This window comes from Rousettus aegyptiacus, unplaced genomic scaffold (assembly GCF_014176215.1).
Source record: "Rousettus aegyptiacus isolate mRouAeg1 unplaced genomic scaffold, mRouAeg1.p scaffold_m13_p_16, whole genome shotgun sequence".
In the NCBI taxonomy this organism is placed as follows: Eukaryota; Metazoa; Chordata; class Mammalia; order Chiroptera; family Pteropodidae; genus Rousettus; species Rousettus aegyptiacus.
The window spans coordinates 52,838,082-52,863,871 of NW_023416291.1; the positions used below are offsets into that span (position 1 = coordinate 52,838,082).

General features: G+C 59.1%; 1 protein-coding gene across 4 annotated transcripts in view; it reads left to right on the forward strand.

Annotated features, from left to right (window-relative positions):
* The first annotated feature begins 270 nt into the window (after positions 1-270).
* MATK (megakaryocyte-associated tyrosine kinase) overlaps positions 271-25,790 on the forward strand; it is a 45,406-nt gene continuing 19,886 nt past the window's right edge. For 3 of the 4 annotated variants that reach the window (XR_004954983.1, XR_001599250.2, XR_001599245.2), the window contains exons 1-16: positions 271-354; positions 7,451-7,679; positions 8,342-8,456; positions 8,982-9,179; positions 9,303-9,595; positions 10,561-10,746; positions 11,667-11,895; positions 13,432-13,592; positions 14,529-14,648; positions 16,434-16,573; positions 17,345-17,477; positions 18,040-18,230; positions 21,389-21,560; positions 22,796-22,979; positions 24,271-24,368; positions 24,712-24,807. Coding sequence is in view for 1 of the 4 variants with exons in the window: in XM_036234100.1 (XP_036089993.1) it covers positions 302-354; positions 7,451-7,679; positions 8,342-8,456; positions 8,982-9,179; positions 9,303-9,595; positions 10,561-10,746; positions 11,667-11,895; positions 13,432-13,592; positions 14,529-14,648; positions 16,434-16,573; positions 17,345-17,477; positions 18,040-18,230; positions 24,271-24,368; positions 24,712-24,807 (2,242 nt within the window). In the remaining 3 variants the exon portion in view is untranslated. The remainder of the gene's footprint in view (positions 355-7,450; positions 7,680-8,341; positions 8,457-8,981; positions 9,180-9,302; positions 9,596-10,560; positions 10,747-11,666; positions 11,896-13,431; positions 13,593-14,528; positions 14,649-16,433; positions 16,574-17,344; positions 17,478-18,039; positions 18,231-21,388; positions 21,561-22,795; positions 22,980-24,270; positions 24,369-24,711; positions 24,808-25,790) is intronic. The other variant, XM_036234100.1, reaches the window with a different exon arrangement.

Sequence of the window (25,790 nt, forward strand, 5' to 3'; positions counted from 1 at the left end):
GGACAAAAAGGAAAACCACCTGAGGGCGAAGCTTGGAATGCGCAGCTGAAAGAGGAGCGCGAGGCAGAGACCACCCGAAACGTCGCGGTCACGGGGAAGGCGGGGCTCGGGTTGGGGGCGGGGCTCGCGGCGGGGGCGGGGCCCCAGGCGGAGGAGGAAGCGAGAAGGCGCGAGCCTCGCGCGGGGGGCGGGGCCTGGGGCACGTGGCGGGGCGCGAGCGGCACGCGGCCCGGTGACGTCACGCCCGGAGGCCCCGCCCCTTCGCGCCCGCGGCCGGCTCGCGCTCTGTGGAGACGCCAAGATGGCGGCGGGGGACCATTGCGGCTTCGCGCGGGGCGCCGGCGCGCAGCACAGGTAACGGCGCACGCCCGCCCTGCCGCGGGGAAGCCGCGGCGCGAAGGCCCGCGGCCCGGCGTCGGGGTCGGAAGTGGGCGGGGCGCGGGCCGGGGGCTGCTGTGCCTGAGATGGCCGCGGAGCCGGGGTCCCTGACGTGGGGCGGCGCCCCCGGCCGCAGGGGGCGGGGCTGAGGACGCTGAGTCGCGCCGGGTCGGCGACAGTACCTGAGCGGGCGCCGGGACCCGGCGGGGGACGGCTGCCCTGAGGAGCGGGGGAGAAGGCGGGGCTAGGAGCGCGGGGGACGTCCCGGCGGAGGACGGCGGGCGGGAGCGCCACCGCTACCACCCCTGGGAGGGAGACAGAGGGCACCGGGAGGCACCCGGCCGGGCACCTTACCGGGGAGGGGGGGACCTGGTGTCCGATTGGGAGGGATGTGACGTTGGGAGGTCCTGAGCCCCGAAGGGGAGCGGGGTGAGGGAGAGGACACCGAAACCTGGGAGGGTACCCGAGGGGCGGGCGGAGGCTTGGGGCGGGGGGACCCCGAGACCCGATAGGAGGTGGGCACCTGGGCTTCCGCGGGAGCGGTACCGGGACCCGGACCGGCGACGCTCAGTGGGCGGGCGTTTGGATATTTAAGACCCGGTCAGGGCCGGGAGCCCGGCGTTTGGGCGGTGGGGACGGGGAGAAGGGACGGGAGGGCCGGGAGGCAGAGGGGTCCGAGCCTCCGATGTGCCCCCTGCACAGGCGCGCGCGCACGCACACCCGTCCCCGTGGAGCATCCGGCTGCCTCCCGCCCTGGCTCCAGGCCGGGCCCCGGGCGCGGAGAGGGCTGGCATCCCTGAGGACGCGCCCCTCCCCCGTCATTCTCATTCATTGCCCTGTGTCCCTGTCCATCTGGTAGCCCACAGAGCCTCTGGGGCCACTTTCTCACAGACCCCGAGGAGCCAGCCACGGTGTCAGCCGCCTTACGTAACCGAGAGACAGTGTCTGCCGCCCTGGGGGCCTTTGCTGAGATGTCCTTAATACTCTGTGTCAGCGCCGTGCAAGCCGATTAGGCTAGTGCGACACCTCGGCCCGGTGGCCGTGATGCTGCCACGTTCTTTCCCGCGGCATCATACGGAAACTGACCAGGGCTCGGGGGCATGGCCGGTGGCGGCGGGCCCGCGCCTGGTGTTTTCTGCCTCGGTATGGCCTCCAAGCTGTACGTCTGGCTGGGAGTGGATTGTCCATCAGGGACAGAACGTATCACCCGCTGGTTCGTGGGACAGTGTTAGGTCTGTGTCTTCTCCTTCCTTGTTTCCGGCGCTTAGAGACGCGGGCGCTGCGGGTCTTCTCGCCTCCTGGGCGCGTGCACGTTTGGAAAGGCTCCGCCCCTCGCCCCTGGGCTTGCTGGCTCTTCCTTTTTCTGTCTCTTCTCTCCAGTACACTCTTCAGTCAGAACTGGAAAATCACTTTAATGTCATGCTTTCTGTTAAGATTACCTTCCGGAGGAGAAATCGATCATTTACACTGTTAAAATAGGTGCAGGCATACCTTGGAGATATTGTGGGTTCGGCTCCACACTGCTTCAATGTGGAATGAAATGCAAGTCACATGAAATTCCTGGTTTCCCAGTGCGTATAAAAGTGATGTTTACACTATACTGTAATCTGTTAAGTGTGCAGTAGCCTAGTGTCTAAAAGAATGTACGTGCCGTAATTAAGAAATAGTTAATGGCTAAAGAACGCTAGAACAGCATTGATGGACGTACTGGGTGCAGGGGTGCCACGGCCCTTCAGCTCGTGAGATGCAGCATCTGAAGCGCACAGAAGAGAAGTGCAGTGAAACCAGGAAAGGTGGTGGAGTCTACACTCACCTTGGGCAGCGCCAGCAGATGAGCGATCCTCCGTTAGCACGCCTGATCCGGAGCCCCCCGCCCTGTCAGTAGTGGCCTCAACCAGATTCAGAAGGGTCCTGGTGCACCCAGGCCAACCTCCATTACCTGTCCCCTGAGCTTAGGTGCAAGGAGCAAAGGCTGCCAGAGAGAATCTGGTGTCCCTGCCTCAGGGGCCAGGGTGCACGCCTCTACGTGGACCCTTCCACCTCACCCAAAAGCAGCACTGCATTAGAGAGCCTGGAGGGCGGGGCCTGTGGGAACCTCTGGCTGGGTTTGAAGCAGGACCTCCCATTTATTCCTGGGTAGGGCTGACAGTAGGTTGACCCTGGATTAGCAAGGCAACTAGTCTTTCTGTTAGAATGTGGCTGCTGCCGTTTCAAGGACCCGTCTCAGAAAGGCTAAAATACATGTTAGGGCTCAACTGAAGGAGTTCTCTGGAAGGTAATTTTGAGTGGCAGCTCTGGACTGCCAATGAAAACTTGGCTTCAGTCTATTTTAAGGAAAATCTTTTAGATGACAGAACTCTGCTAACTTAGATCTTGTTACATATACATTTAATACATTTCAAATTTTTGAAGTATGGATTTTGAATTTTCATCTTTTTTGTTTTAGAACCAAAAGTCAACTCATCAACACTGGAGCATAAGTAAATTCCTAATAGAGATTTTTTTCCCCCTAAACATATTCTGTTTCCAAAGTTTTAGTAGTTTTGTTCTATTTTGTCTTTTGTCTAGATTTACCAATACTTAGAGTTATTAGAACAGATACATCAAATTTGAAAGCATTTTGAAATGACTTTTTAAAATTATTTTCACATGAGTATAATTGGCATTCTTTCATTTGGTTATAGAGGTAAGGGGGCAAAGACTGTTGATCTGGGTGAGTAACTAGGTAGTCCTGGAAAGATAAGGAAGACACGTAGAAAGGGCATTTGTAAACTTGTGTTCATTCTCCTTTTATTTTGTATTAGTAAATTGAAAACTTATGAAACTTCAGGTGAGGGATTGCAGATGGCTCTGTAAGAGCCAGACATGTGCATAAATGAATGAGTCTGAGATGGTAGAGACTGTATGGGAGTGGAGGGGACAAAGACAGAGCTTGCACCCCCCCCCCCGAGATACACCACCTGTCACTGACTTCTTCCCCTTCCCCCAGAGAACCCACAGTCCCCTTTCTATGTGAAATCCAAGTTTTAAATATTGGCACCAAATTCAAACTACGTGGGACAAATGATACCTGCCTCCACTTTATGATCTTTGCTTTATATATTTTAAAAGTTTAATTATGAAAGGATACTATAGAAGATATTATAGATGCATTTGATAATTAAGATATATATATATCTTTATATATATATATATATATATATATATATATATATATATATATAAAAATATATTCCCAGGTAGTCAGAGGAGCCCTACATTTCAATTGGTTTTAATAGATTAAAATGGTATGGTTCTGGGGGTTTTATTGTGTTAAAGCAGTTTTTGTTTCATCACAGCTCTAAGTTGTTCAGACAGCTTATTCATCTAAGACAAGTAGTGCTGCCTAATTCAGAATAAAATTAGAAAGCTTAGACGAATCAAAGTTTTTGCTTATTCTTTTTTTTATGGTTTTGTTTTGTTTTTTTTAATTTTTTTCCTATGTGTATGATGCCTTAAATCTGAGTGTGCTGTTTATTCATAGAATATTCTTTAGCATCTTGGTAGGAAAAGGTTTGCGTACCACGCAAGGTCTAATTGGTTGTTTATTGTTCCCTTGTTCTGTCCCTTTCACCAAGTATCTGCCACCAGCCTGGGAACTGAAATTCTCTTGCATTATACTTGTGTTATAAGATCGTTTTAAAGTTGCTGGTTTCTTTCAGCTGGACACTTCATCTGTACATTTTGGGGGGAATGGAGCCTTGTTTCTTTGGCAGATATTTTACTTCGGTAGATTTTACCCCCCTAAAGGTAAGTTGCATTTGTGGCACATTACTGTTCATTCGCATTTTTTCAATTAACATATCTCAAGTCACTCATTTGTTGCTGTCCACGGAAAATGGAGAATTGCTTTGCTTCGAGGCTGTAGCATTCTGTATTTCCGAAGGTCAGTTCCATTGACTGAGGTTAAGTCCTTGAGGAGGTTTCCTCTTGGGTGCAGAATGAGCTTCAATGTCTAAGACCCTTGGGACGAATGTTTTTGAAAAGCCAGTGGCTTTTCAGTGGGAACGTCATTGGTCGCATCCGTGGTTGGTGCTTCAGTGTCTGTTGTACTTGCTCACGTTAGCGCTCTAGTCCTGCCCCCGGCTCCTCATGTTAACGTGAGAGAGGCGCGTGTTAGACCAGCAGCGGGAGAGGGCTGGCGCCACGGGTGACCCCTCACCATTCCCGAAACGTCGGCTTTCCACCACTTTCGTTCACAGCGGTAAAGAGGCATGGCCGTATTGTTCCTGGTTGGAAATTCTTTCACAGCTTCTAGGAGGGTGGGTGCATAGTGCTTTCTCGTTAGCTTAACCAGCATAACGTCATCAAGACAGTGTTTCCAAGCACCTGGCCAGCAGGGCTTACCATGTAGCCATCTTAATTGTGGGGACCACACCGACCTGAAAGCTGATGTTGACCTTGACCCTGTATGCCTCACAGGCAGCCAGTCTGCCCCTAGCTGTGACATTTTCGTGACCGATGGGAATCGCCCTGCAGGCACGCAGAGCACCCGCACTCTGCCACCGCAGCCTCTGGGTTCCCTCGGATGTAAGCGCTTGGACCCCAGCTCTCTGCACCCAGACTCTCCTTTCATTCCTCCCTTCAGTCTAGTGTGCGTGGTCTTTAAGCTTCAGGGCACAGAACACCATTCAGGGTCATGTGCAACAAAACGTGTCCTTTTAAATTTACACTCACCAATGTTCTGTCAGAGGCACCCCACAGCGTCCTGGTGATCCTTCCAGATTCGGGTCTGGATCAGCCTCTGGCGCTGCCCAGCTGCTGCTCTGGGACTGAGCTCGTCCTCGGCCAGCAGTTCCCATCTGTGGTTGTCACGACTGGGGGTGCTCCTGGCATCGAGCGGTTGGAGGCCACAGTGCCCAGAATGGCCCCACCCCAGAGAGTGGTCCAGCCCAATGTCAGTAGTGCCTGGGTCGAGAAGCCCCTGGCCTAGACACTGGGCTGTATGTATGTTCCTCCTGGCATGGAAAAGGGGAACAGCCGTCTGCTTGCACTGGGTGCCTTAGGCGGGGCCCCCACCAGGTGGAGACAAAGCTTGTGACCTGAGTCAGGTCACCGCTAGAGCAGGTGGAGACAGCCCTGAGGTTGTCTGTACCTCCTCAGGGCCCTCGGCGGCTGAAGGACGAGACTTCCTTCCACCCCAAGGTCCTTGCCTCTGTGCCCTCAGTTGGCACCGCTTCAGGGGCCGGGGCTCCAGGACCAGGAGGTGGAGGCCATCAGGATGGAAGGACTCCAGGGCGGAGGGGAGTCCCCGCAGGGCAGGTCTCAGGGCAGAGCTCCAGGTGTGCACGCACACTGGGACCGCGCGTCCCTGCCCTCGCAGTCTAGGCGGATCGGACTGCCTGCTGGGCCTTCCGTCGTCCTCCCAAAGTCTGTCCCTTCCGTGTTCCTTGCCAGTTTGCGTCGGGTCCATGCCTCTCCTGTGCGACTCGGCTCCAGGGTAGATCTGGATGAATCTAAGCCAGCCAGCCTGGCCCCATTCCCCTCGGCTGTGCCCAGTTTGGAGTGGGCAGCGTGGGACAAGAAGCCATGAGGGGAAGCTGGCACCAGAAGGCGCACGTGGAACTTACACAGAACATACTTTGCAGCATCGCTTTAACAGCAGAAGATTGGAAATAACATGCGGTGGTTTAAAAAATAAGCCCACAAATTCGTGGTACTTCTTCCTTCCAAAGGTGGGGCCTAATCCCTTCCCCTTGAGCATGGGTTGAGTGATTCACTTCTAACTAACGGAACATGGCAGAAGTTATGCCATGTGATGTCTGAGGCGAGGTCATGACAAGGACGGCTTCCAGCTGGCGCGCGCTCTCTCTCACACACACACCCCTCACCCTGAGGGAAGCCAGTCACCACGTTTTCAAGCAGTGCTGGGAAAAGCCCACTAAAGGAGAGACTGAGGCCTCCCGCCAACAGCCAGCACCAAGTTGCCAGCCAGGGCGGGGGAAGGTCCTGGAAGCAGATCCCACCGCCCCAGCTGAGCCTTTGGATGATGCAGCCCAGCGACGGCTTGACCGCCGCCTCATACAGACCCTGCGCCCGAGCCCGGCCAAGCCGCTCCCGAATCCCCAACCCACGGAAACTGCGGAGATGATAAATGGTTATTATCGTTTGCAGCCACATCATCGAGGGTGATTTTTAACTCGGCAGTAGATACTTATCTGTAAACGTCTACCATTAGGAAACCAGGCGAATGGCTTGTACTGCATTCGAACAAGTACATAATCAGACTTTAAGTTTGGGAAGCTCAAGGCTAAAGTGTAAATGGAAGCCTGCGTGCCACATGTGTAAGTGTCTTAGTATTATAAATCAGTACAGTAGGCCCCCCTGATCTGAGGCGGATGTGTTCCAGAACTTTCTTATATGACCTTTATTGGTATTGTTCTAAACTGTTTGATGATTCCCTTCCTGACATCTGGGCTTTTATATTTGAGGACTCTATCAGTGACCAATATACAGCAAAATGTGGCGCTGGAGTCAGAAAGATCCCAAGCATTTGACACGTGTCACTGGTCCTCAGAGAGTCCCCTCGGCTAGACAAGGAGGACAGACAGGCCGATGGATGGACTGCGCTGCCACCTTCTCTGCGGGTGCTAAGGCGTGAAGGAGGTGATGTGGACAAAGCCTCGGAGCTGCGCTTCCCACAGAACAAGCCGTCAATAAAAGCTGGTTCTCGTTAGTAACGAGTGTTTAGTTGGGTGGTAACCGATCTTCTCTATTCTAATGATCAGGCAGGTCCATTCGTTTGTTCTTCGGTTTAAAAATACCCTTCAAGTCCAACTTCCCTGTGGAACCCCGGCGTCGGATGGCCCCTGCCTCACAGGGTCGTCGGGAGATTGCATTCGTTCGCGGAACGTGCTCAGAACGGGGGCTGTGCTCGTCCGCCTCAGCCGGCGTCAGCAGCTGCAGGAGGTGCTGACTGGACAGGGGCACCCGCCGCAGCTGGCGGCAGTGCCCGGCGCGAGCGAAGCTCAGCCGAGTTCTTTGCAGGGCCCCCGCTGATGCAGCCGGGCTTTTGTGTTTGTTGTGGTTCCAGCGTCCAGCCTCCCATGGCTCTCCCCCTCCCTGCTGCTGGAGCCGGCTTCCCTGCGCAGTTCGCGCCCGGAATGGGCCCCACTGAGACCCCGCCATTTCCTCCCACGGCCGCCCAGCCACCCGGGTCCGATGGCACGGCAGGGTACGGCGGGTACCAGCCCCACTCCATCCGGGACTTCGATTATGGCAGCGGACCTGCCCCCGTGCCCGCCACTGCGCCCTCCTCCCAGGTATCAGCTGGCCTTTCCCTGACCAGCACCTGACCTTCCTTGAAAGGCTGATGGCGCTGAATGGGAGAGTGTGGCGGGCGGCCCGTACCAGCAGACAGTTCAGGGTGCGTGCCCAGCCTTCCTCGTGCTGTCGCCCCGCCTGTGGAGGTGACTTGTCCTTGTCGGCGCTTCTGGTGTGGATGATGCCGCTTTCCCCACCTTGGCGCTCTGGGCCGCAGACCAGGCCACTGCACTTCCACTTGCAATCACCAGCGCACCCCACGCCGCAGGTGGTCTCCCACCCCCGGCCTCCGCCACCCACAGGTTGTCCCCAGTTGGGTGGATAAATGGCTCCACAGGCCACCTGGTTAGCTAAGCCCCACCAGTTGGCTCCGCCCCCTTCCTCCCTCCTCCCACCATTGCTTCTGCAAGGCCTGGGACTTCTCCCTCCCACCCTCCCGCACTCCTGCCCCTCCCAGGCCGCCTGCTGGCCTCTGTGCTTTCGTCCTTGCCTCCGTGTAGTCCCTGATCCACCCCCCAACAGCCCGAATCCCCCTGTGAACCCGAATCCCGCCATCTTCCTTGCTGCCCTTAGTGCAGAACCAGAGCCTTGCAAGGCCCCCGCCGCACGCCTCACTCTTTTCCCTGCTCTCTGTGTCTCTCCCACGGAAACCCCCTCTCAGGACAGTTATGGCTGCGGGTCATTGCCAGCCGCCAGTAGCTATGAGAACAAGCAGTGTCCCCTGCCTGCTGCGGGCCAGCCTCAGCTCCCTGCCACGGCCACACTCTGCCAGCCAGGTGGGTCTCTGCAGGGTTAGAGGGCGGGAGGAGCGAGGGCACGGGAGTCACTGCATTCAAGTCACATTTAAACATTCCAGGTTCATAGGAGATCCGGAAGTAAAGTGAGTGTAGGGCTCCCTTCTCATACCTTCTCAGGTAGCCCGACGTCTCAACCGGGGGGTGGGCCCGTGCGTGAGAGAGACGGCGAGATAAGGCACACTTCGCATACGTGTACACCCCTTTACACGCGTGCCACAGAGGAGGAAGAGCCTAGAAAGGAGAGTGGGCACAAGTCACATCAATCCCTGCTGGGATCAGAGCTCTGTGCCAGAGGCCCGGTGTCCCGGCCTCCAGCCCACGCTTAGACATCCTGGGGGTCCGTGGCCAGTTGCACCTGGGGCCCAGCCACAAGAGGAGGCCCGTGTTGGCCCTTGGCAGCTGGGGAAGCTGGTTGCGGTGGTCACAGGCAGCGTGCCTCTCACTCTGCTCCCTGGGGATGGCGGTGAAGTGCGGCCGTTCAGAGGGGCTCTACTTGCTTTCCAGGGACGAAAGGAGCTTACTGCCAGGCCAGCGGTGGGTACGGCCAAGCGCAGTCCCCACAACAGGCACCCACGACAGGGGTGGCACAGCCAGCCAGCGCCCCATCTTCCAGTTACACCGGCCCCCTAGTGACCAGCGTCCAGCCCGTGGCCTCCGTGTCCACCTCGCCCTCCTACAACTCCGCCTCCACCCCGTACACAGGTAAGCTTATGGTTTCCCTGGGTGCACATGGGGGCAGAGCCGGTTCCTCTGCAGCCAAAATGAGCATCATCCTAGAAACCAGCCCATAGCCTATCCCCCTCCCTCGTTCTCTCTGCTTCTTAGGACCAAACTACCCGAGCTGTGACGTGGCCTTGTACTCAGCAGCCAGTCTGTACTACCCTCCGCTGCTCCCCCCACAGATGCAGCCTCCGCCCCCACCCCCGCCTCCTCCACTCCCAAAGCCCCTGGACTCGTCCCTGTGGGGTGGCTCAGGGAGCAGCCCCAGGGCCAGTTCTGCCAGCAGCTCCGTCAGGAAGCCAGTGGTTCCCAGCAAGCTTCTGAAACCCAAAGGTGGGCCCAGGCAGCCCCCGCTTCACTACTGCGACATCTGCAAGATCAGCTGCGCTGGTGCCCAGGTCAGCACCCTGTGCCCACGCCGGGCAGGCCCCAGGGCCTTCCTCCCCGCCGTGGGCTGGGAGAGCCCTCCCCCGTCCCCTGTGGCCAACCAGCGGTCAGGGGCATCGCCCGCCCCAGAGAGGCCTGTATTGAACTTGGCGATGCCAAGCAGGGCGTCAGATCGCCTTACGATGGCCCTGCCGTGACTGGGTGGGAGAAATGAGAGCCGCACAGCGCCGGCCGTCGGCCGCTGCGTGGTCTCGAACCCCTTGCTTCGGGGCGGGAGACGTAGTCAGTGCCCCTGCTTGGCGGCAGGGCCCCGGACACGCATGGGTGCGCACGTGCGCATCGTCTCAGGGGATGGGGCATGGGCTTGGGAGCCAGCCTCCCAGGCTCGCAGCCCAGCCCCGCCTCACGCCGTCACCCAAGCAGGCGTCGTAGCTTCTCTGCGCCTCCGTCTCCCCAGGGGCCAGGGTTTACCCCAGCGCCACCACTCAGCATAGCGTCTGGCACGTACTCGGTGTGCCCTGGGAACGCCAATTCTTGATATCCAGGTGGTGCAGAATGCGTAGGCCTGTGACCCACTGGCAGCCCCTCTGTGTGGAGCCCCTCGACTTCTCAGTGGCATTCTAACAGGGAAATGTCACATGCATCCTGGCTCAGTCTCTGAGGTCACATTCTGAAAAGCCAGAATTTTAATTCACAGCAGCACCCAAAATTGCGTGTGTGATTCTTTAAGGATGCTATCTTAAAACGAATCGATTTTTAAGGAAAAGAAAAAAAGAAAGACCTTATGTCTTTCAGGCCACGTGTCTGAGTCTGAGGCTGGGCCTGATGCAGCAGTGCGAGAATTTCTGAGGCCGCGAGAGGAGGGCTGGAGGCGGCAGGCTCCCCTTGGCTCACATACCCCTTGTCGTTGATCTGCGGGGGACAGCGTGGTGCCCAGCGGGCACACCCCGCCACTCCCACTCTCACGCTCTGCCAGCAGACCTACCGTGAGCACCTGGAAGGGCAGAAGCACAAGAAGAAAGAGGCTGCTCAGAAGGCAGGCGTGCAGCCCAACGGCAGCCCGTGCGGGGTGCAGGCCAAGCTGCGCTGTGACCTATGTGCCGTGTCCTGCACCGGGGCGGAGGCCTACGCCACCCACATCCGGGGAGCCAGGCACCAGAAGGTAGCAGCCCCGCACAGGTCCAGGCAGGGTGGCCCTGGGAGCAGCCCCGGCCTTTCACACCCGGGACCCAGAGGGGCATCCAGTGACACCAGAGGGGGCAGCCACTGATGAGAGGAAGCTTTCCGTGCAGGGCCCAGGTGTCCTGCTTCCCCGGAAGCCAGACACCTTGTCCCGGTCATGCAAGTCCTACCTGCCCTGCACAGAAGCAGAAAGCAGTAGAGGGCTCGCGCCCAGGCCCCGAGACTCTGCTCTTGGCATTAGGTACGAGAACGTGTTTGCGAGAACGTGTTTGCGTGAACGAGTTTGAACATCGATGAGGTCAAATGGTATATTCCATTTGGGGGTCCTCCTTTTTAAAAACAAATAAAATTAAATTAATAAATTGAAAATAGTAGGTTTTAATGTCAAGACTATCGAGGATGGGATGCGACCGAACACTAGGTGCTTTTGTGTGCATGGACATGGACACGTGTTTACAGAACATAGACGTGTGTCCATGGACATGTACACACATGCATTACATACATTTTAGCAGGCGGCCCCTTTCCATTCACCCGTCTACACACGCTTTGTCCCCGTCCTGGGTGGGCACTGGGTTGGTGCTGTGGATACGGAGAGCGGCCCGGCCCCCCAGCCGAAGGCAGGGGAATTAAGAAGGAAGGGGCCAGCGTTAGCCCACACGGAGCGTCGGCGTATTCTAGGGCCTGCGTGTGCGTGACTGGTGGGGCCTTTCCAGACAGTGATGCTTGAGAGAGTGGAAGGCATGTACCTGGGAGCCGGGGTTTGGGTGGGGCCCCCACACACTGGGTTGCCACAGGTTGCCAGCCCTCCCACACCCCCTGTGGTGCTCTTCCTGCTTCTCGGGGAAGGTCGATCGGGCCTGCAGGTGACCCTGACAAGGGGACATGGGTCCGTTCCAGGTCTTCAAGCTGCACACCAAATTGGGAAAGCCCATCCCCACCATAGAACCGGCACCAGGGCCCTCCAGCTCTTTCCAGACCACCTGTACTGAGCAGCAGGCACCCCTCACCATGGACAGCCCTCCAGTGACCTCAGCCAAGTCCACTGCCCCCGCCAGCTGCAGCGTGCATACCCCCAGCAGGCCAGAGCCGGACAAGAGACTGGCGCTCTCGAAGGCCAAGCGTGTGGGTACGTGTTTCGGGTTCACACGCCCGTACCCTGAGATGGAGAAGTGATTGCCTAGCTAACCTACGTGCATGTGTGTAAGCCAGCGCATCTTCTCAGGAGGAACTAAGCCGGGGGTCCCCAGCCCCCAGACTGCGGACCGGTACCAGTCTGTGGCCTGTTAGGAACCAGGCCGTACAGCAGGGGTGAGCGGCAGGTGAGCCAGCGAAGCTCCGTCTGCATTCGCAGCCACTCCCAGTGCCTGCATCACCGCCTCAGCGCCACCTCAGGTCATCAGGCATTAGATTCTCATGGGAGCACCGGTCCCTGGTGCCAAAAGGTTGGGGACCGCCGGACTAAGCTACGACTGGCGCGGGGGGCAGGGCGGGCCTTCTGTCCCACATTCCTGCCAGGCAGGACATGCTCTGCTGCCTCTGGTTCACACCCTCTGGGCCCGAAGCCTTGGGAGAACCAGTGGGGTAGCAGCGCCATTTATCCCCATGGAGCTTGGGACCCGCCCAGGTGCTGGTGACTCTCCACAGCCCTGCGCTGGGCCCAAGGCGTGAGGGCCCTGGGCCACCACCACCAGCGCTCTTCACGGCCCGGAGCTACAGTGGACGAACTGCTCTGACGGTCGTGGTTACGTGGGCACCGCGAGCAGCGGGCTCCTCTCAGGCCCACCCAGCCCCGCCTTCCCTCAGCTGTGGGGCGCATCGGCTGTGACCCGAGGGAAGTAATTGCTGTGTGTGAGAATTACCGAGGGGGTCATAGCCAGGATTGTATGCCCGCACTTGGTCCACAGCCGCCCCACGGGCATTGCCCAGCAGGCCCTCCACACCTCTGAAGTAGATTTTGTCATTAGTCTCAATTTGCAGATAGAAAAGCCAAGGTGAGGTGGCACCTGACCTGGGTCACCCCACAAACGGTAGGGGCAAGATTCGAACCCAGATCTTTGACTGGCTTTGCTCTGCACCACACGCTTTGTTTGGGAAGAGGATGTGCTGATTTTATTTTTAGCCTCAACAACAGTTTTTTGAATAAGCACATGATATTGAAGATTAAATCTTAAAGCACTTTTGATAATAAAGAACGAGCTCCCTGTCTAACCAATGTACTGTATACTTAAAACTAAATAAATAAATTTATTAAAAACGTAAAAAATAGAAACAGCTCCCTCCTGAGGCTCTGTGGACCTGTCTCATGGGGCCAGGTGGCCACTGAGCCTTGGTCCACCTGCTGTCCCATGGTCGATTCACTAAGGACTGCCTAGTCTGTGCCACAACGAGGGTCCCTCAGCCAGGGGCCTGCAGCCAGGACCCCGCTATAGACGAGTTCAGATCGGCACCAAGTGCTGTGCGGGCCTCGTTCTCTCAGCTGTGACCCAGGCCGGCGAGAGAGTCTTGTGGGACTGCAAACCCAACCGGCTGATGTCACGTGGGGGCGGAAGGGGCTGCGGGAGATTCTGGTTCGCGTGGCGTTCTGCCCTTCGCACCGGCGGGCTGGAAGCGGCTGTGGTTTCTGGCCAGAGCAAGTTACAAGTAATGCAGTTCTTCCTTCCAGGAACCCCTGGGCAGCAGGCAGCAGGCCGCAGACCCCCAGAGGGTAAGTCGACACACCGGAAATCGGAGGGGCCGGGAGAACCGCCCACCCAAGGAGGCTCTGCAGAAGTTTCTGGAAGCTACTGTGACTCGCAGCCCGTGGGCCCAGGCTACGTGGAAGAGGTAACTCTGCCTGCCCCAGCCTACCCTCGGGCCGGCAGCATGTGCCCTTCTCTGCTGGGCTCTGGTTGACAAGAGCCTTGCTGGGGTCAGGCTTCGAGCCCTCAGCGCAGTTCTCCAGCCGACATCACACCCGTCCCCAGGCAGGCCAGTGAGTCGTACAGAGCTTCCCGGAAGGGCCAGACACTGGGTTTCAGATCCTAGAAGGAAGGCTGGAGGCAGGCACAGGCATATCTTCTTGGGCAACCCTCATCCTGTGGGAAGGAAGGGGGAAGGAGGAAGCCATGCCCTGGAAGGCTGGGTGACTGCAGCACCCCAAGGCACGTGCTTCTGGGGACAGTAGGAGCCAGTGTGCCCCTACACGGCCTTCGCCCAGATGCCCAGAGCCTGAGCAGTGGCCCCACGGGCTGGTCCTAAACAGCCTCTAGAACGCGAATTCTGAAACTCGCGGCCACGCCCACAGCTCGCAGCCCCCAGCCCTCCCGGACTGCCGCGGCATCGCCACTGCTTCCTTCTCAGTTCTGTGTTTTCATTCAGTCAGTTCAGCATCTTCTGTTTTGTTCCTTGCGAAACAGCCACTCTAGATAGGGCACGCCTGCGCTGGACCCCCGGCCGTGTAATAGTTGAGGAGACGAGGCCCACGGCAGCCGCAGCAAGCGGAGAAGGGCGCAGGATGGGCAGCAACTGTGCCGGGGCGAAGGCGGGAGCACCGTGGGGCAGGGCACTGATGGGCGGTGGCTGAGCCCAGGGGAGGAGAAAGGGGGCCCATCGGTGGCAGGGTCGAAGCCCGGCGTGGGAGGGCAGGCCGTCTCCTCTGAAAGCCGCCCGCGGACTAACTCAGCAGACAGGACACTCCCCGGGAAGGCTCCATGCCCTCGGAGGGTGGAGGGAGGTGCCCTTTGCCGGGTGGCCAGCACTCAGCTGAGCTTTGTGTGTCAGGTGTGCAACGAGGAAGGCAGAGTGTCCCGGTTCCACTGCACGCTGTGTGAGTGCAGCCTCAACGACCCCAATGCCAGGGACCTGCACGTGAGGGGCCGGCGGCACCGGCTGCAGTACCAGGTGCGCCCTGCCGGATCTGGCCCACTGGGCGGGTGGGGGTGGATTCGCGTCTCCTCTCTGTTCCCGGCTCAAACGGCATCGCATCGTGCCCTCCGCAAGTCCACCCCTCCAGCAGTAGCTCCAGGCCCCAGGGGCCTCCCAGGCCTAGTCCAGGCTGCATTTCCACGACCTGGCCTGGTGACCAGAGCGGAAAACCCAGCGCTGACCTTGCCAGTTGATTTCCTCTCCTGTAGGTGAACGTTCGGTTTTAAAACTCCAAGCCGCCCATTGCCGATGGCGAGGGAGCTCTCGACGCACGTCGGGTGGTCAGTGCGATGCGCACACAAACGGCCTGGTCTCCCGCCTCCTCGTGTTGGTCCTCTCGTACCTGATCCGTGCCGTCTCTCTTTCCTAGGGCCTCTGCCCAGGTCCCAAGCTGGCGGGCGCTAGTGGCGATGGGGACTGCTGTGCTCTATCTGAACTGCGTCCCCATGGGATAATGCGTGGGGAGCCCAGGGTTGAGTCTGTGGGCTGGAGAGGGGCTGGGGTCCTGTGCTGATGGGTCACTGCTGCAGAGGGCAGTGGGCCATCTGGGCCAGCCACCTCCAGCGAGCCTGGCCTCCTATGCCGAAGGCTTCAAGGGCCAGCAGGGGCCCTTTCCTACCCGGGCGGGGGGGTGGCTTTGTGTGGCCAAGGCGTTCCCATGGGCCCTCGGGCACTCTCGACTCCACCAGAGGGGCCCGCAGCTGCCCACTCGAGGCCTCCCTTTCACATTCGCCGGGGCACGTGTGCACATCTGTGTTTAAATGCTGGACATCGGGCTGTGAGTGTGCTTGCGCACAGCACACATGTGTGACTCTCCTCAGTGATAAACTGTGGCTTTTGGGTATTTCCTCCCTTTTTAGCAGCTTCACCGAGGTGTCATTCACACACGACATAATTCACCCACACAGAATATATAGTTTGACGGCTTTTACTATATTCAGAGTTGTACGACCATCACCTCTAATTCCAGAACATTCTCATCACCCCAAAAAGGAGCCTCCTCCCCATTAGCAGTCACTCCCCATTCCCTCCCCCAGCCTCTTTTTAAAACCACTAACCCGCTTTCAGAGGCTCTACCTGTTCCGGACGCGTCACATGAAGGGACTCACGCTGGGAGGCCCCGATGTCCGGCGTCTCACTGAGCGTCGCGTGTTCGGGGTGGTGGCAAGCGTCAGCTCCCCCCTTTCTTCCGTGGCCAAGCGACGCTCCCGGGTGCGGGCGGCCGCGTCTTGTGGGTCGTTCCCTCGAGAGTGGACGCCGGGTCGTTTCCGCTAACACGTGAGCCTTAGGCAGCACTCCGCTTTCTGAGTGATGAAATCACGTGCCGAAAGCGAAGTTCAGTGCACGAAGGCAATGCCGTGGCGCTACATGTCCCTGGATCCCGTGCGAGTGGTGTTTGCCCTGAGTCATTTTGACGGGAGGTGAGCACTTTTCGTTGGACTTTCAGCGGCTGCTCGGTGATCGCCAGCGGTGTCGCCGCGCCTTCGCCTGCCCTGCCAGACCTGCAGGCGGGGTGCGGCTCCCGCCGTTGGCAGGCTTCACGTCTGTCGCTCGGACTGTCGGTTGTTTCTTCCCCGGTGCGGGTTTCCTCTCCTGCCAGTGCTTTTGGGGAGTGTTAAGTTTCTGGGGTACTGAAACCCAGCCGTTGTCTAAATCCAGCAGAGGGTGTCAGTCGTGGGGCCCCCCCCTGGGTCCAGAGACACCCCGGCATTCTCTTCTAAGCGACAGTCTCCGACCTCACAGCCCTTTCTTTCCTTCCAGAAAAAAGTGAACCCTGACCTTCCGATCGCCATCAAGCTGAGCCCCAGGGTCCGGAAGCTCCTGGAGGAGCGGAGGCGGGAGCAGCGGCGGCTGACCAGGAGGCGGCTGGAGGAGCTGCGGCGCTGGCACGCGGAGATGCGGTGCGGGGCCCCCGCATCCCGGCCCCCCGGCGGCCCTCTGCCCCGCTGGCTCTGAGCGCCAGAGCTCCACCTGCTCGCGTGCTCAAGTGGGGGTGCTGCTGTCACCTCCGTGCCTGAGCGAGCACCCGGTGCCCGTGGCCTGCGAGCCGAGCAGGGGACACGGCACTCGTGGGGACGTGGAGGACTTTAGAGCTGGCCAGGCCCCCGTGTGCAGGTCACTCTAAAGGTCGGCCGTAATTAGTCAGTGTGAGTCACCGAACAAGTGAGGGACAGCGCGGTACCGGTGGCCATGGGGCTGGCACTCCGGAGCCTGATTCACAGGGATGCCCTGGTGTCTGCGTGTCCCCCACCCCCTGGTGTCTCCCGATGTCCCGCACATTCGACGTCATCCTCCATCCTCGAGAGCAATTCAGTTCCAAAGCATTTTGTGATGCGGCGTCTGATTCATGGAAGAGCTGCCACAGCCTCTGAGCCGGGCCCGGAGCTCGGGGCCCGGAGCTCAGGGCTGCAGCCGCTGGTTCCTCCCCCCGTGTCCTCCTGGCCCTTGCGGCCTCCGTCTCCCTGGCACATGGTGGGCGTTTGTGCAGGACTCTGTCTTGGGCTCCCGTGGGGTCTCGTTGGCTGCTGCCTCTCCTCGGTGGCGGCCAGCATGGCTCAGCCCGAGGACCAGGCAGCAGGAACCACACAGCTTCCTCGTGCTGCCGGCTCTGATGCGACAGGCCCGGGGCCCTGCGGCTGCTGACAGCTCCTTGTCTTCTTGCTTCCCTGCAGGCGCTATGACCTGTGCAGGGGGCGGCTGGAGGAGAAGACACAGGCCCAGGACGAGCACCCAGGGCACTCGCCACCCAGCCAGCACCCTCCTCCCCTCATGAGCAGACTGGGAGCACCCGCCACCACGCCTCAGGTGGGTGGTGATCGTATGCTGAAATGTCCCCTGTGGCAGTGGCCTCGCGGGGCAGGCGATATCCTCATATGCTCCCTAGGACCCAAGTGTTCTGGGGATGAGGAGCGGAGTTTTGTATCAAGACTCCTAAAGGGGCGTCCACCCTTCATCGCTGATCACCGACAGGAGCTCCAGGCCCCAGCCCCACGGCCTGCCACAGTGGTCGCTTTAGCTTCCTAAGGCCCTGGTTGTCCTTCGGCGTCTCTGTCCACACAGGCACCTTAGATTTTCACCTTGCCGAGGGGACAGGCCCACTGAGTGGGTTGAAAAGCCTCTGGCTGTGAAATGTAAGAACGTCAGCATAGAGGAGCCCACTAGGCCCCCGCAGCCATCAGGGGAGGCCCCGGGGCCCTCATCGTCACCACCTGTGGGTCCCCTCCATTCCTCAGCCTGGCCGCCCACCCCAGCCCCGTGGCCACCTGCTGCGTGTGCCGTGCTTCTGCAGAGCTGGCACGGTCCCGGCCCTGCCCACGGGGCCTTGGGGATCTGTCAGCCCTGCCGTGATGACAGCCTCTCCCTGCAGCCCTCGCGGCGGCCGGAGTCCCATGATGACCGGCACATCATGTGCAAGCATGCTGCCATCTACCCCTCGGAGTTGGAGCTCCTGGCCATCAGGAAGGCCGTGTCCCACGTGGAGCGCGCCCTCAGGCTGGTGTCCGACGCGCTGGCCCAGGAGAATTCCAGAAGCCCAGCGCAAGAGGGTGCTGAGCGCAGGTAAGAGAGGTCGCCCTCGGTGTCCCTAGGCCTGGGGGACTTGGAGGAGGTGGGGGACTGCCCTCCTGGGCGGGTTGGTGGAGGTTCTCACAGGAAATGGCTGCCAGGAGTAGAGGCGGCCCCTCCCCGATCCGCTTCGGGCCTCTGGTGGCTGGGGCTTTCCAGCCCGCGGGCAGGAAGTTTACTGAGTCCTGCCCCAGGGCTGCAGCTCCGGGGTTCAACGGGGGGTTGAGTCCTGGTTGGTGAGAGGTGGTATTCTGACACCAACCAAGGATGTGTCTAGGAACAGTTCAGAAAACAAATCGCCTCTGGAGATAAGTGCGATTCCGCCCTGACCCTCCGCCTCACCCAGCAGAAGCGGCCACTTAGTGCCCACCTGAGTCATCGTTCCGGGCCCTGTGATTATCAGGGGACTTCCAGAAAAGTCCTGTGCCTCGGCATGAGTCATTACAGGATTTAAATAATCGGAGAGGGAGTCAGTGTTTCCAAGTCCTCCTCTCGCAGTGCCTTCCTTCTCATTTCCATTTCTTATTGTTATGTTTTTACTGTGGTGAAATACTCATGGCACGAAACCACTTTACATGTGTGTGATACAGCGACAGTGACACTAAGCACATCTGCAGAAGTTTTTCTCACCCAGAACAGAAATCCGCCCCCTTACATGCGCCCCGCGCCGCTGCGGCCCGGCACCCCCGCGTCACCCCCGCTGCGGCCCCGCGGCCCCGTCTGTCTCCGAGGCCTGTTCTGCCTCGGGCGGGGTCAGCCCTTTCGCGTCTGGCCAATTCCACTTGGTTGTCTCCTTCCACCATAGTGTTTGTTCCCTAGAAACAAAGTGAGTTACACAGTGTCGCGGTGAAGCGAGCTCACCCCTCAGCTCACCCCGCGGACCCCCCACGGCCTTGCGTCTGGTAGGAAAGGGAGCCGTGTTCACCCACTGGTGCGGGAAGCCGGGGTGCAGAGAAGGCGTTTCTTTCCGCTCCCCCCCACTGGCGACTGAGTGAAGCCGAAACACTAGCAGAAGCCGGACGGAGGAGTCTGAGAGGGGCGGAGGCGCCCCAGCCCCGAGCTTTGCCTGGGGCTCGGAGCTTGCACCCCGGAGGCGGCCTGGCCACGACACTGCCGTGGCCCTGCTCCCAGGGGCCCGGTGTGCGGCCTCCGATCCGCGGAGCGTGAGGCGGGAAGGCAGGGCGCGTGGGCGTCTGGCGCTGCAGGCCGAAAGGCTCATGTCCCTTCATCTCCACTCCTGTTTTCTGAACAAAAAATCCGCACCTTGCTTAGAGCTTTAAAGTTCCCTGTAGTTTTTCTCCCTGTGCACTTTTTCCTTTTTCTTTTTTTTTAGCTTTTTATTTTGAAATAATTATGGACTCATAACAAAATCGTGCAGAGAGGATCCTGGGACACTCCCCCTCCCCCACCCCCCCCAGTGTGGGCATGGGAGCAGCCTCAGCATGTGTCAAGGCAGAATGTCGACACGGGCCCCTCGGGGAAGGAACTCGGGTGGCCCCAATAGCATGCTTCTCACACGCCTGGTACAATTATATGAGTATCAGGTATACGTTGTAATTCAGTATCTGTATATTCTATGGCGTGATCATCATGCAAAGTTCAGTCTCCTTCAGCTACCACATATTTGATCCCCGTGTTTGGGTTTTTTTAAACTTTTATTATGGAAATTCTCTAACAGGCACAAAAGTTGACAAAACCATAAAATTATGGTGACTGCCATGTGACCATTACTGACGTGTGATCCTCCCACACCACTGTCACTTGCTCTCTGGCCCCTCCTCCCTGTCCCTCTTCTGGGGGCCAAAAGGAGATCCTCCCCACGTCCCACACTCACATCCGTTAGTGAGCGTCTAGTAAGTACTGTCTCTGAACAGTAAGGACTGTCCTGTTTAACAAAACCACAATGCTGTTATTATACTTTTAAAAATTGACAGTGATTCTGTAACATCAATAAGTGTCCCGTCAGCGTTGAAATTTGCAGCAGTCCCATAGATATCATAATGGATTTTTTTGATGTTTGTGGGGGTTTTCCGTCTGTTTTACAGTTTGTGTGAATTGGGGTTCAAATTCGTTGACCAACCTCTAAGACTGTGTCTGCACGTCTCCCATCCCCCGCTTTCTGCTTTCTCTTCCCTTAGGAATCCCAGCTGCAGAGTCTGGTCCTTGCCCCCGAATCAGACGTCCCTGGTCTGGATTTTGCTGGTGGCCTCCCTTAGCCAGGGCCCCTCAGGCCTTGTTGGGCTCCAGAGCTCTGTGGTCCCCAGGTGGATACAAACACATCAACACATTTTTCAAAAAATGGTTATCTCCTATCCCTAGTAGTGTCACAAAGAGAAACCAGCAATTAGAGAGTGGCAGTTTCTGGAGCAGAGGAGATATTTCTCTAGAGCTCAGTCAAGTGAAGGCACTGACTTGAGCAGAGGGATGAGCCCTGTGGGGCCGGAGGAATATGGGAGGAGGCTTGGGGCTAGAGCATAAGCCCAGAGTGAGTGGAGGGTGAGGATGGCGGCAAGGAGGCCCAAGGGGTCAGGCTGCGGACCTGGGGCTGGGGAAGAAGTGTGGGGGTCACCTGCTACAGAGGGCTGGTGCTGGGAGGCTGGGCATCAGGCAGACGCGATGATCAGATTCGCCACCAAAAGCTGTCTGGGGCTTTAGAGAGCCAAGGCTGGGACAGGAGCTCCGTCAGGATGCTGTGGCCTGAGCACCTGGACCCGCCTCCTTGCTGATGGTCAGGGGCAGGGGCAGAGAAGTGACCGCAGAGAAGGTTCAGAAGGTGCCCAAACCCAGGGGCGGCGCCGGCTGGCTGAGGACCGGGGGCCATGGGGATGCCATCTTTGGCCTTTTTCAGAATGCAGTCTATCAGGAAAGAGTCACAACTGCCGGCTGTCACTGAGCGGGCATGATTTGCTGTCCGTGTCCCCAGCACTGCTGTCATACGTCTTCTCACGTCCCCTTTTGTCAGGTCCTCTGTGAAGTGGGCCTCGGAAGGAGCCCGTCTCCCGGATGAGGAAGCTGAGGCACGGCCGGCCCAGCAAGCTGCCGGCGTCCTGGGAGCGTGTGAGCAGAGGAGCTGGGGACCCAGCGCAGGGCCACACGCTCCCTTCCCCCCAGCCCCTCTCCTCACGCGTGCGTTTGCGGGTCTGTCTCCACAGCAGTGTCGACCCCTCCGCTAGGATCCTGACAGGCGTGATGCGGGTCGGCCTCCTGGCGAAAGGCCTGCTCCTGCGGGGGGACAGGACGGTGCGGCTGGTCCTGCTCTGCTCCCAGAAGCCCACCCACGCGCTGCTGCAGAGGGTCGCCGAGCAGCTGCCCCTGCAGCTGTCGGTAAGGGCGGGCCACCGCAGGGGGGCTGCCAGTCCTCTCCCATGAACCCCATGGCTCCCGGGCTGGGGTGACCTTGCATCCGCAGGATTTTCAAAGAGGTCATGATCATTTGCTACTAACTGGTTTGTTTTACAAACAGTAAAAGGGAGAGAGAGGGAGGTGGCAACTTGAGGCTGGTTTTATAAAATGGGTTCAGGGTAAACCTCGTGTCCCCCCACGAGGACGGTACCTGCGGTACATCCACCCTTGAGCCGGCCATTTAGAAGGCTACCTGATGAGCAGTGTGGTGGGGCCAGGGGCGGGGGGGACATCACTGACCAGAAAGGAGAGGCAAGATGGAGACTCACGGCGAGGGCTGTGGGAGGGCGACTGGGATCTCCCCTCTAGGGCTGTTCCTCTCTCGTCATAGTACTTTTCCCACCCAAAGTGATAACTGAGGGCAGAGAGGTCACATCAGAATTTAAACTGCTCGTCTCAGGTTAAAGAAGTCAGTCCCGAGGGCGGTGTCTCCCCAGTGTGACCGGTGCTACCTGGGGAGAAGCCAGCGCCGCTCCCGAGCCCCAGGCCCGCCCTTGGGCACCCACTCCGGTCAGACGCAGTCCAACGCAGTCCAACAGACGCCAAGCTGAAGTGTGTCTCTGGGGGGAGTTGAATCCTGACGCCAGGCAGAGAGCACGGGGAGGCGGGGCCGCGTCCAGCAGGACGGTGGGGGGGGTGTCCTGGCAGAGGACGTCTAGGTTGCTGGGTCAAAGGCACGAGCCCGGCACCCCTGGTAAGACCACGGCCTCCACCAGCAGTCCGCAGACGCACGAGCTGCCGGCCCAGCTGCTCCTCACACTTCCAGAGTTCTGTCCTCACAGGTGATGATGGTACCTCGTTATAGTTTCGATTTGCCTCTCTCTCGCAGTGGCAGTAATCTGTGTCATTTTGTAAAAAGGGACACTTCTGTTCCCTTTCCTGCCAACTCTCTGTTATATTACTCACTGTTCCTTAATCAGATTGCCGTTCTTGTCATTGAGTTAAGGGCATTCTTTACATATGAAGGCACCTTATACGCAGGGCCCATCATCTATACACATTTCTACAGGCAAGCATCCCTGGACGGCCGGGCTGTGACTCAGTCCCAGGGAGGCCCCAGACGCCTGGCATGGGGCCCGCCACCTGCACGTCCTGGCTGTTTGCAGCTGCCTCTCAGCGGGAGGACCACAGCCTTGTGTTGCATTTGCACCTCGTAGATGGTGACGGAGGACAAGTACGAGGTGTCCACTGACCCCGAAGCCAGGATCGTCATCTTATCCTGTGAGGAGCCCAGGATACGGGTCACTGTGTCTGTCACCTCGCCCCTGATGCGGGAGGACCCGTCCACGGACAGAGGTTCGGCCGGATCCTTCTATCCAAGCCCCCTCCTCACACACCCAGGTGGCCGGGGGCAGCCTCTGACTCTGGTCCGGGGAGGGGGGCGCGGCCTTCTGGCACTTCTGTCAGCTCCAGTGCCGCTGGTCAGATGAGAGCTGGGCCTTGGGGCGGTGGAGGAGACGAGCCGGTGACGGAGTGCCAGATGGGCTCGGCCGGCGCGCGCAGGACCGTGCTCCTCCCTCGCCTCCTGGCCGGTGCGGACACCTGCGCCCCACCCACGGGACACCAGCCGTGCCAGGTCCCCAGGAACCCAGCGTGTCCATCCTTCTGTAGCAGAGGCCACAGCAGATTCCACTGCTTCCAGCAGCACCGGGGTGGGACTGGGGGGCTGGGGGCTTGAGGCAGACTGCAGTGCCCGAGAGGGGCGGGGGGAGCCAGGGTAGTGAGGGCCTGGAGTCACCACCGCAGGGTCGCACCTCCCGGCTCATCGAGCCACGGAACCTCCCGGAACAGCCCCCAGGACCATTGTCCAAATTGCAGTAATTCTCGAACCCCTTCATGTGCTGGAGGAGGAAACATCACCACGAAATGCCAGCCGAGCGCCCCACAAGGATTCGCTCCAGCACACTAATGGGGGGCCCAGGGCGTGAGCAAGTGTGCCGGTCCCCAGCCGCTGGGCGGAGGCCGAATGGAGGGACGAAGAGGGCTGTGACGACCAGGGGCCTGCCAGCCTCTCGCCTGCTGCCTCACCCAGGTGTCCACGCAGGGCCGGCTGGCCTCGGCAGGGGAGCCTCCGCCCCTTTGTGCAGGCGCACCCCTGCCACGCCCATCTCAGCCCGGCGACAGGCCTGCGATCCCTAGGGATAGTTGTGGGCAGAAGTGGAACCTGTGCTCTGTCACGTGACCTAAGTAAACTAGGGTCTCCTAGAATGAGATGACAATATTCTTGAAACAACAAGAAAGAAAAAATGGACTTGAATTTCTCTCAGACGTGAAGGAAGGCCTTTGTTATCGATGACGGGAGGTATTCAGACTTTTCACCCCGAAGTTTCTGGAAATCTAACTCATAGTTTTCCATCAGCACTGCAATTTGCTAACCAAGGGGGTCAGCGCCGAAGGCACTCAGAACAAGCACTGAAGTCGTCCCTCCAAGCTGAGAGCAGACGGGGACGGGGTTGTCACAGAAGCCGTTTCTCTGGCCCCCGCTGTGTCCTGCAGGAAAGACGGGCTGGGAAGAACCTCGTTATTTTAGATAAATGAAGTGAGGCCCAGAGAACGGAGGGGCGCGGCCCGCATGGCCCAGGGAGTGAGGGGAGCGGGAGGGCACGTCTCACCACGCACCCTTTTCTTCTAGGAGGCACGGAAGATCCTCCTCCAGACCCTGGGGACATCTTGAGCCCGGAGAAGTGTCTCCAGTCACTGGCCGCCCTGCGCCATGCCAAGTGGTTCCAGGTCAGGGGGCGGGAGCAGGGCGACCTCTGTCCTGCTGGCTGTGCCTCAGCCATCTGCTTGGCTAGCTGCCCAGCCCATGTCTCCTGATGGGTCAGAATCAGAGCAGGGCCGGTTCTGTTGGCCTGTGCCCATTTGGGAGTGGACTCCACTCCTAGCCACCACCCTCCAGGCCAGATAGCCATGCCCCCAGCATCTCTCCGTGGCCTCCACTGCCAGGACAGGACCCCTGGCCCAGTTCGCCATCCCCAGGGTCAGCCCTTGTCCCCTTGGCCTCACACACACACACACCCTTTCAGCCACGTGCATGTGGCTCAGAGCTAACAGTGCATTTCTTTCCCCAAAGGCACGAGCCAGCGGCCTGCACCCCTGTGTGGTTGTCATCAGGGTTTTTCGGGACCTCTGCCGGCGTGTGCCCACGTGGGGGGCTCTGCCAGACTGGGTAAGGCAGTGCCAAGTGGCCACCTCTGCTCTGGGGAGCCCACCAAGGACCTCCACAGCCCCAAAAAGCCTTATTTTCTCCTGGATAGACGTTACCCCTCCCAGCATTTGGCTTTCCCGTGAGGGGCCAGCATCAGCCTGAGTGCCCAGGAGGTAGATCTCAGTAGGGGTGTCTTGGGGGTCCCTTGGCACCAGGGAGGGGCCTGCTCTGGAGCACAAACTCACTTGGCTGTATTTTCTTAGACCCACGACTTTACAGACAGAACCAGGTGGCATGCTAGGCACTGGCCAAATGCCCAATGTCAATGCAGAGGCCACTGGGTGGCCTGGTGCACCCCCACCTCCCCTGTGGCTCTGACACCTCCTGGCCAGTGGGACTGGGAGCCCATGGTGAGGGACAGAGCAGAAAAGAGAATGTGCCCTCCAGACCCCCAACCCAAGCTGCCGCGTTGTGAGACCCCAGCTCCTGCCCTCTATGGGGTCCCCACCCTGTCTCTGGGATTACTTCTCGTCCCTCTACATGTGTGTCTCTGAGTCTGTGGGTCCCTCTCTCACTGGGTCCCTGCGGACCCAGTGACGGGCAGGGTGACCCCAGGCCTGATGTCTTCCACGTCATTCTCGGGAAGGGGCCCAGGTGCCCTAAAGGCCGAGGGACGTTCGTGTTCTGTACACGGCCTTCCGCTGCCGGTTCACGTCCCCCACTGCTGTGCCCAAGGCCCAGGCCTTGGACAAGCAGCAATCCCACCCGGGCCCAGGCCACCGTTGGCCTAAGAGGGCCATCTCCGGAACCAAGGGTCCTTTCCCGCCCGGACCTCTGCCTCCTGCCAGTGGCCGGGGGGGGGGGCGTTGCCCTCGGTGCCAGCCCTCACGGACAGCGCAGCGGCTGGCCTCATGCCGAGTCACTGGCACGTGTCCTTGTCCTCGCCCCACCCTCACGACGTGCCCGGGCCGGTGGCCCCTCGGAGGAGGGGACACACCCGAGCA